Genomic DNA, 11,232 nt, shown 5'->3' on the forward strand with positions numbered 1-11,232 from the left:
TCACTCCAGCGCACAGCACACCGACCCCCCTTCGTCTTCTCCCTCTCTTCCTCATTTCTGTCACCCCCCCCCCCCTCCCCTCCCCTCTTCTCCTTCTCTTTCCCATTTTCGTCACCCACCCCTTCTCCCCTCTTCTCCTTCTCCTTCCCATTTTCGTCACCTACCCTCACACCCACCTCCCCTTCCCCTCTTCTCCTTCTCTTTCCCATTTCCGTCACCTACCCTCACACCCCTGCCCCTCTTCTCCTTCTTTTTCCTATTTTCGTTACCCACCCTCACACCCCACCCCTATTCTCCTTCTCTTTCCTATTTTCGTCACCTACCCCCTCCCCTGCCCTTCCTCTCTTTCTCTTTCCCATTTTCGTCACCCACTCTCACATCCACCCTCGTCCCCCCTCTTCTCCTTCTCTTTCCCATGTATGTATGTATATATATATATATATATATATATATATATATATATATATATATATATGTATGTATGTATGTATAATATGTTTGCTGGTCTGTGAAAGAAATTAAGAAGAGAACCGTTAAGGCCAAAACAGATCTAGAAATTTGTTCAGCCTTCAATAGACATGGATATCCGTTGAAGACCTAACGGATATCTCATATCCGTTTGGCCTTCAACTAATGTTGATATCTGTCAACGGATGTCGATGTCCGTTGAAGGTTCACCGAATCTTCCTATTCCATTTATTTTTTTAACCACGGTAGTTCAATTTTCACTAAAGGGAAAGTTACAAAATGGGGTGGTGCAAGAAGAAATATGTGGTGGTGCAGGGAGAAGCTCTCCAAATTTCAACATTCTTTAGCCCACTTCAGCGACCCAATCATTGTACAAGAACCAATCAGTCCAATCAGCTTCTGCCCAGCACAACCCAAATCTGCAACTAAATTTGAATTAAAGAAGGATGAAAATGCAAATAAGAAAAAGAAAAAACATGCAATTAAAACCTAACATTTTTTTTTTGAAAGATTTTCAAAAAATATTAAATTCCTATTTATTCACACAAAATACTAAAAATACACTTAAAAATCTATTTTTAACTAAAATTCTATAAACTAAAGAATTAAAGGAAAACCCTAAAACTATCTTAATTTTAAGTAATAAGAAACTAAAATAAGCTAAGAAAGACTCCTAAACACAGAAAAAAATGAAAAATTGAGAAGTTATCACACCTCTATATGTAGGTGAAAATTATCCCTTTTGGAAAATCAGAATGAAGATCTTCTTGGAATCAATAGACAAAGGTGCATGGGATACCGTGATAAATGGTCCCTATGTACCAACCAAGATGGAAAATGGGAAGATTAAACCAAAGGATTTTTCTAAGTGGACAACAGAAGAAAGCAAGAGAGCTCATTAAGATGTAAGAGCCAAGAACATGATCTCCTCCACACTTACAATTGATGAATTCTATAGAATCTCGTTTTGTGAAACGGCTAAAGAAATGTGGGATGTCTTGGAGGTAACACATGAAGGAACGAATGAAGTGAAAAGAGCAAGGAAGAAATCTTTGATTCAAGAATATGAAATGTTTACAATGAAGAATGGTGAGATTATATATGATATGCCAAAAAGGTTCACTCACATAGTGAATCACCTTCTTTCTCTTGGGAAGATCTTTGATAAGGAAGAGCTAAACATCAAGATTTTAAAGAGTCTAAATAGGAGTTAGCAGCCTAAGGTTACTGTTATCTCAGAATCTAGAGATTTAACTACTATGAATATGGCCACTTTTTTTGGAAAATTAAGAGAACATGAGTTAGAAATGGGAAGATTAAAATAAAAGGAAGAACCAGAGCAAAAGAGCACAATTGCTCTCAAGACAACTGCAAGGACAACAAACAAAACAAATTCAAGGAAGCATGATGCATAATATGATCTTGAAGCTGAAAACTTTGTTGTTGAAGCAATGAACTTTATGGTAAAAAGGTTCTCTAAATTCTTGAAGTTTAAAAATAAGACTAACTCTGATTTTGCAGGAAATGCAAGGACGAATAGAAGAAAAGGAAAATCAGTTATTGCACCAACTTGCTATGAATATGGAGATGTTGCACACATTAAGCCTGAATCTCCAGTGGTCAAAATGAAACAAAAGCTAGAAGAAAAGAAAAACCAAGACAACAAAAATCAGAGGAAGAAAAAGGCCTACCTAGCTTGGGAAGATAATGCCTCAGGCTCCTCCTCAAGTGAATTAGATGAGAGCATTGACGAGGAAACCAATATGTGCTTGATGGTTGGATCAATGTCTTCACAAAGCAGTAAGAGTAGCTTTAAGGATGAAAGCATAGAGAACAGGTACTATGAACTCCTGGATGCTTTTTAAGAATTACATGAAGAGATTGGGAAAACGAAGTATTCAATTAATAGGCTTAAGAGTGAAAATAGATGTCTAGAAAGTAGATTAAGCAACCTAGACAAAGAGAATGAAAGCCTAAAAATTAAACTGAAAAGTTTAAAAAATTCAGGTAGGTAAACCGCAAAAGAAAGTAAAGTGAATGTTCAAGAATGTGTAAATTGTCTAACATAGCTGGAAAGAATTAAGTACCTCTGATGAGTCATCATTCTTCATTATACACTTAGCTTTCTGCACCATAATTTTTTAGTGAAGTGTGTTTAATTCTCCATTTTTATCTCATTTTCACTATTTGGGCTTAATTTCAATACTAATTGTTATTTTAATTAATTTGAATTATTTGGGCTTAATTATTTCAATTATTATGTGCAGGACAATTACTGTTTGAAAGTTAGAGAAAAAGAAGATTTGAACGTATTGCTCTTGACCGAACGGTCTGTCAAAGGCAAATACCGAACGGTCTGAGGAGTGTTGCACCTGCATGATCCGAGAAAGTCGTGACCAAACGGTCTGCCAAATTCACAACCGAATGGTCTTGTAAGCTTTGACCGAACGACCTATTGTAAGCCTGCACTGGATGGCCGAGCACTGCAAATCGAACGTTCGATGGAAGTCGAGCTCTACTGAATCGAACGATCTATGGAAGCCTCTACCGAGCAGTAAAGCCTGATCATATGAGAGTCTTGACCGAACATCTTAACCGAGTGATACATAATCGAACGGTCTGCAGAAGCCTCTACCTAGCGGTTTAAGCCCTGGATAGCCTTGTCTGAGAACGCATGACCGAACGGTCTTGTAATTACCGCGCACCAGTTCGTGAACTTGTAGAACAGTGCTTAACCGATCGGTCTGAGCCCTTGAGGACCGAACGGTTAGATGCAGTAAGCAGAGGAACTCAGCAGTAGTGTTGGAAGCACATTCTGGGACTTCAAGAGGGTGGCCATGTTAGTGTTAGAGTGTAGTTTCGTTTTAGAATGCAATTGGGTCAAACTTTAGGACTTTGGGCCCAATTTTAGGTCATTTTGTAGGACAAGCCCATTAGGAGGGCATTTTGGTCTTTTGGGTAATATAAAATCGTAAAAGCAGATTTCTCTAGAAGTCTCCCAGCCGCCACTCATGTTCTCTGTTCTTGGAGAGCTTCTTCTTCCTCCTCCCCCTTTTGGGGAGGTTTAGGTTTTTCCTTCATTCCATTTTCATGTATTAAACTCCTTTTACATTGTAATTTAAGAGTTGAAATTGTTCCTGCATTTACTGTTCACTTTCTTTCTCGTCTCTACTGGTCACATTTTTACTGTTCATCATCATCTTCGCTGTTGTGCTGCATTTCTGGTTTCGCGTTTTACTGTTCACTTTTACTGTTGGATTTCGCTGTTGTGCTACATTTGTTGTTTCAATCTTAGTTTGCGTTTATTGATGCTTCTACTGTTGCACTTCGTTTCCAATCTCGTTTTGACATTCAAATTTTGAACCATTTAGTTTATGCTTTTAATTTACGCTTTCAGCTTTTGAATCCATCTAATTTCATTTTCTAATTTGCGTTTGAGTTTCGTTTCCGCTACACTACGTTTTGAATTCTGCACGTTTATTGTTTTTGCCTTTAGTGAACCGTTCGATTTTCCAATAACACCATTCGGTCTCTAACATGCTTCATTGTTAGAGACCGTTCGACTTGTCTTTGTTGTTCTTCTGATTTCTATTATTGTTCGGCTTTTACTTGTACCGTTCGGCTTTACACTTTTCTTCTGCTTTTCTTTTCCTCTCTCATACTGTTCAGCTTTACTTAGTGCATACAGTTCGGATTTTTTTGTTTAGTTCCTGTTTTAATATCGTTCGGCTTTCATGTTTGTGCTTATTTCCATTTCTAGTTTAGAGACCATTCGGTCTCAATGTTAGTACCGTTCGACCTTTACCTTCGCTGTTGAAGTTGCTTTTACCGTTCGGTTTCAAAATTTTTTGCATTTCCATTCTTTAGAGACCGTTCGGTCTCCGCTTTAGAACCGTTCGGTCTCACTTTAGGACCGTTCGGTCTTACATGTCTTCCACATTTCTTCAGCTTTCAGTTATGTTTAACTTCGTGTTTTAATTTAGTTCATTTCTAATCACAAAAACACTTTCAACCCCCCCCCCCAACTACGTGTTTGACCTATGTCTCAAACCCCATTTGGTCCTTGAGAGACGACCTAGGAGTCACTTCCTAGTCTATACTGCATTCTTATTTGCACATCAAATTTGTATTGGCCGCGACAGCCCCATCAACCTCGTGAATACCTTGTCCGAATTCAATTTAGGTAGCTCAAACCTTGAAGCCTTACTAGGATCACAAAGAAGTGTTCCAAACAAGCAAGGAACTGGCTATACCGGTAAAAGTAGTAAATTGAATACTAGAAAATTCACTGACATTAGCAAACCCTTATCCATAGCATGCTTTTACTACAACAATATTGATCGTCTTTCCAAGGCTTTCTATTATGAAAATTTTGGTGTACCTAAGGGTAAATTTAAATGGATTCCTAAGGAATCACCACAGTCACTTAACATTAAAGGACCTAAATTCGTATGGGTACCTGCATCCAAGCCTTTCAACTATTTTGCAGGTGACTTATCTAAATTGAAGGTGTCTATGCTCAAGGTGAAGTGCAAAGTTGAAGTATATCTCACAATTCAAGTGCTCATAACACCTTGAGGACATCAAACTCGGTAGCAAACCTTGGTATTGGTAAAACATGCATATTTCTCATTTTGCATAAACATTTTGATTTGTGAGATGAGTGCTTGTTGCTAGATATAAATAGGTTGAGTGAAAATATGCAAAATAACCAAATATGTGAGTTTTAATCAGTTATATAAATAGTTTAATCAATTAGACATTCTTCTCTTTTTTGCTGAAATTGTGTATTGTTATTGTGATAATCGATTACATTAAAAATTTAATCGGTTAAATTAGCTTGAGATTTTTTTTTTAATTTCAAATAGGTTTCCCTCTTCCTTTAATCAATTAGATTAAAACCCTAATCTGGTAAATTGTTCCTCCCTCTTTCTATTGCTTTAAACCTTGATTCGTCTTGTTTTGAAAACACCCATGGCATCAACTTCTAAGCCTAAAAGAATCAAAAGAGTTGCTCGCAAGACTCGTCCTACATCTCCAAATGGTTGGATAAGTGATAAAGAGGCACAAACCAATTTCATCAGTTTCTGGAGATCAAGAAAGATCATTCCACACAAATACCTCAACCTCAACTTCTTTCGAAGAGAAGGGTTTATATTTCAATATTGGCTGATCATCAAGGACTAAAGACCTTTGTAGAACCAATAGGACCATGGTATCCTGATTTTATAAGGGTTTTCTATGCCAACTTGAAAATAAGTGATGGTACTCTTTATTCTAGGGTTAAAGGTGTAAATGTTAAGCTTGATGAAGATGGTGGGACTTCAATAGTTGAATTTCCCCCAGGGGGTGAAAAGACTCACTTAGTAATTGAAGGTTTACATAAGTTTTCTATCTATCAAGCATGTTAAAGGGATCCTAGACAACGTAGAGATTATTCACTTTATAGGACTGGGGTATGAAAAGGAATTATAGATTGTATGCATTTGTTATTGCGTGGATATTGCTTCCTAGGGAGAGTAATCATGCCCAATTGACTACTGAAGATATACGCCTCATTCACACCATGAAAGAGGACATTCAAACTGATTGGGCTATAGCAATTTTAGATAATATGACAAAGGTAACTAGGCTAGATGTTGTTAGTTTACCTTATGTTGTATTCATTTCCAAAGTCAAATAGCATGACAATATTAACTTCTCTGATGAAGCATTCTTGTACTACAACAAAAAGAACATGGTTGACAAGACTGCACTCCATCGTATGGCTTTAAGAAGTAGCAAAAATGGTTGGGCATTTAAAGATGAAATTCAAAATGAGGCTAAGGAAGTTGATCGAGCAACCACTGCTGCTGATCAATTTAGACCCAAGAATGAGTTTGAAAAATATATGGTGAGACAGATGCACGCCTTAATAAGCCATCATTCCATTTATCTATCCAAATTTGATAAGATTGATCAAGAAATTGCTGCTATCAGCAAAAATTAGGAATACAAAATTTGGGTGATGATTAAAGGGAAAATAATGAAACAAAAGGTGATGCAGCCATAAATGATCACAGTGGCAGTGAAGAAGAGGTAATGGAAATGAGGATCAAGAAGGAGATGCCATGGAGGAAGATGGCGAAGGGGAAGAAGAACACAAGGGAAACACAATAACCTAAGCTTCGAATACCAAATGATAAAGATTCATTTTAAAAATTAACAAATATGATGTTATAGTGATTAAGAAAACTCTAGGAAGATTCTCACTGGACATTAAGATAACCAAGGTTATATAGATGTAAATGTTCATTTCTGAGTTCAAGAGAAGAAAAGAATTCAATTAACATAAACAAGAATAAAAAAGCAAGTAATGTGGAATTGAAAGAAGCTTAAAAGTGAACAAAAGATGAAAGACTTGAAAGGGGATGGAGATGTGAGGAGGGTACCACGCCACTAAGGAGGCACTAACTTTCCACGGGTGATGCTCTCCTTCACTCCAAGTAGTGTTATCCTCCTCCAAGTTAAAACTAACTTTATCTACAAAACAAACAATCCAAATCAAAGGTTAACAAGTCAACTCAAGTCAAGTCAACAAGTCAACTTAACTCAAGTCAACGTAAAAAAAGTAAACATAAAACTAAATCCCGTAAAAAGAGATGAAGATGCTTACCTTCGAAACATATTTATTCTTTCTAAGCATGTGACTTCGTTATTGGTAGGATTAAGAACTCACTATAAAATATTAATGGTTTAATGTCTCCGTAGGTCCCTATTTTGGTCATGAATTTCAAATAGGTCCTCTTCATTTTCGGCGTATCAATTGAGTCCTTGTTTTTGTAAAATTGAATCAAATACAGGCCTGCCGTTAAATTGGACAAACGGCCGTTACAGTATTGGTTACGTGGCATTTAAAACGATTTTTGTATTAAATAATTGGTGTGCACAGCTGTATATTCAGTTTTGGGTAAGGGCAAAGTAGGAAATTTGAACATCAAATTGAATCCCAACTACACTTCCATTTCACCATGTTTTTTAGCAGAAAGATTAGGGGTTCTGCCAGCCTTCTCTTCATTCTTCCATCTCCCACAAACACAATCAAATCTCCCCTGCCAGACCGGTCGCCGCCTCCTCCGTCGGAGCCACCACCGGCCACGGCGTCACTACCCTTTCTCCCTCTTCTTGCTTCGAAAATGGTAACCCAGGGAGGGGTTTGCTTCCGCCAGTTTATGCTCACGGCCGCCGCCCCCATCGAAGCCTCCCTCCTTTGCAGGTGACGGCTACACCATGCTTGCCCTTTAGAGTCGGGTTTTTCTGTTGATGAAGAAGTGGCTGCTGATTCCCCTGGAATGAAGGCAGTCGATGGCGGGAGGATAAAGCTGATGTTGATGCAGATAAATTTGAATGGGCAGTGATTCTGGAGGTTGAGTCTGGTTTGGTGAGGAATTACGAGGGGTGGAGAGTAGTCAAAGGTTGAGGGTTTTTTATGGTTACAGTGGGCAGAGGCTTGGAAAAAAAAATGAGCGAATGAAGATGATGGATGTTGGAGGCCGTGGGCGTTAGATGTCGAAGAGGAAATGGATGAAGATTGAGGTGTAGTTGGGATTCAATTTGATGTTCAAATTTCCTACTTTGCCCTTACCCAAAACTGAATATACAGCTGTGCACACCAATTATTTAATACAAAAATCGTTTTAAATGCCACGTAACCAATACTGTAACGGCCGTTTGTCCAATTTAACGGCAGGCCTGTATTTGATTCAATTTTACAAAAACAAGGACTCAATTGATACGCCGAAAATGAAGAGAACCTATTTGAAATTCATGACCAAAATAGGGACCTACGGAGACATTAAACCAATATTAATTTTTCTTCTAACTCTTAATTGCTAGCATATAATTTATAAAGTTCTTCATAATTATCTTTTGAACATTGCAGCAATAATTTATTCTTTTATATAGAAGGATGTATATTGGACATTATTCTATAATTTTCATTATGAAATCAAACTGGTAAAAGTTACGAAGACATTTTAAAACAAAATGAAACATGTCTATAATCTAGTAGAATTAAATTTTAGACAAAATACATTCGATTTTTATTACAAAAGGATCGAGGACCGAAATGATAAACATATGAAGCTCATTGGTATATTGTCTATTTTCTGTGGCATGCCATATTCAATGGAATGGGTGGATCTGTGAAAGCCCCAGAAGAGATTTGATCGAAGACAACTTTGTTAGCTGCTTCAGTGTAGTGGATCCCATCCCATATCACTCTAACAGATGGTCTTTCACAAGAACCCACAAAAATATCATTGTCATTGACCTTAATGGTTCCTCCACATCCAACACTATTACTGAAGTTGTACTTCCCTCCATAGCCACAACAAGCAACAAGCGGAAGCTCAAATCCTGTAGATTAATAAAACTTTCAAACAGTGAAACACATTTTTTTGATATGTTTTGAGGATAACTTGATAATGTTATTTTAATTTGGCTTACCATATTTCTTTGGGTCTCTGAAAAGAGAGTACTTAGCAGAGTAGATATCTACATATGTAATTGCAGCAGTAGGAAGGTCCTTACGAAGATGAGCCAAGGCTTCCTTCAAATTTTGGTTAAAAGAACGAGCCACTTCATTGTATGACTTTGCACAACCATACTTATCCCTTTCAGCAGATTCAAAATTGGTCAAAATCAAAGGAAGACAACCAACAGGTCCAGTGTTGTGAATCCAAAAAGATCTAGCCCCCAAATTGTATATGTTCTTCGCCACAAAAGTTCACCAACTTAGCATAATAAATTATGAAATCTACTAGGTAGAAATATAGGTAGAAAGGGTATTTATTATGCAACTACCTTTATATTTGATGTGAAGTTCGATATTATATCAGGTATAGACGCATTAACTTGTTGAAGAGTCGTGTTACCAAAAAAGCCAACTGTAATATCATTTTGACCTATATCAAATGTGTACAAAGCTTCATCAAAGTATTCTTCTTTGGGCATCAGTGCTGCAAACACCCCACCTGCCGAGAAAACATAAAAACAAACATTCCATAACATATATGCAAACGAACATCATATCATATATATTAGCTTCAAAATTCTCCATTGAAATTATTAATACCTTGGTCCCTAATGAATTTCGTAGTAGGTTTAAAACGTTCGAATTGCTGGTATTGAATTCCAAGGCTGAAAGGACTGGTTCTATACTGCACTGCAGCTTGTTGGAGTCTGATTGTTGATGCTGCTGTTGCAAAATTCGCTCCACGTGAGAAGTTGGACCCCGTTGAATCAAGATATGGACTCAGATAAGGGATTCCAAATCTCTGTGCTGAAATTATAAAATTAAGGGACAAAATTAGAAATCAAATCCTTCTCGAGAATGCTTCATAAAATTGCTTCATTTGACAATTGATTAAAGAATAGACTTAAATTTCATGTATCACATTTAGCATAGGTGTACAGTGCTCAAAATGTTCATGAACGTAATATATATTATTTAACCTACAACTGGACATATCGTATTCATCATTGCATATAGCAATGCAATGATTAAAACGTTCATGCGTTACATAAAAAGTGGCTGCTTAAACATCTAAATCAACTTTCAATTTTTATCCGATCATGCGACAATATGTTTAAGATTTTTAGGTATTTATACCGGAAAAAATTGACCTAAATATTATGAAAATGGACAAGTTAAAACATTATTACTGGTAATAGGATAAGCCGTCAGAAGTTATGTGAAAGACATTAAAATTTATGGATCTAGTGCATCCAGGCAATGAAATAATTGATAGTGAAAAAGGGTGGAAGAGAAAGGAAGCATAAAGGAAAAATGAATGATAATGACCAACTGAAGTGGTCTTCTGAGAGAGTAACACATTCACATACACTACTAACTACTCACTACATTTATACCACGAGCTATGTGTAGTACCTCAAAATAAACACCATTATACAGGTAAAGTATATGGAAGAGAAAATAAGGAAGTTTACCCATGAAATCAATGATGAGTCGTCCATCACAGAATCTTCCAGCAGGTCTGCGAAAAAAGGTGTCTCCACTGGGTGGTTTTGGTGCAGCAAAAGGGAAGGAAGCAGCCAAGCCACCAGTGTCAGCGTTTGAGGCACCAAAGTTAAAGATGGCCGGGAAATCACAGCGTTTTGAGGCCGTTGCAGGGTTCAGTGAAGTTGTAGCAATGAACAAAAGTGCAAATGCAGAGACAAGAGGGTTGAGAAATAGCTTGTTAAGGGAAAACTCCATTGTGCTCTGTTTGCATCTACTGATATGCATTGTTCGGGTAGACAAGAATTGGTGAACGTATTTAGTTTGTTTCGTATTATTTTATAGGGAAATGTGAGGATGGAAACGAGCTACACGTTCGTCAGCGTGAGATTTGAGAAGAAAAACACATGTCATGACATGATAGAGAAGGAAACAGATATAATTTTTAATATATACTTTTATTTTAAAATAAAACCTTTTTAATTATTAAAATATTTTATTTAATTTAAATTTATTTTCATTCTGATTTTTTTATTTAAAAATACCTTTTTACATCAAATTATTTTTAAAAATTTATTTTACAAATTATTTTTTAAATATATTAATATAAAAAGAAATTTCATTACTATATATATTAATCAACTAAAATACCACCTTCTACTAAGAAGAAATCAGTATCAAATAAAAGGTCACAAGAAACAATTGACGCCAAATACCTTTTGGTGTCGACTTTGTACCACACGATTATACAATGCTAGATGTAT

The 11,232-nt window shown here is 36.7% G+C and overlaps 1 protein-coding gene across 1 annotated transcript; it reads right to left on the reverse strand.

The window, feature by feature from the left end:
- Positions 1 to 8,419: 8,419 nt before the first annotated feature.
- LOC124846278 (GDSL esterase/lipase ENOD8-like) lies at positions 8,420 to 10,791 on the reverse strand. Its single transcript, XM_047323504.2, has 5 exons — positions 10,459 to 10,791; positions 9,584 to 9,790; positions 9,313 to 9,482; positions 8,956 to 9,220; positions 8,420 to 8,865 (listed from the first exon to the last, which is right to left on the reverse strand). The coding sequence occupies exons 1-5, from the start codon at positions 10,754 to 10,756 to the stop codon at positions 8,609 to 8,611; spliced, it is 1,197 nt and encodes a 398-aa protein (XP_047179460.1). The 5' UTR covers positions 10,757 to 10,791; the 3' UTR covers positions 8,420 to 8,608.
- Positions 10,792 to 11,232: the final 441 nt, after the last annotated feature.

This window comes from Vigna umbellata, chromosome 1, assembly GCF_029865625.1.
Source record: "Vigna umbellata cultivar VRB3 chromosome 1, Vumbellata_1.0, whole genome shotgun sequence".
NCBI lineage: Eukaryota > Viridiplantae > Streptophyta > Magnoliopsida > Fabales > Fabaceae > Vigna > Vigna umbellata.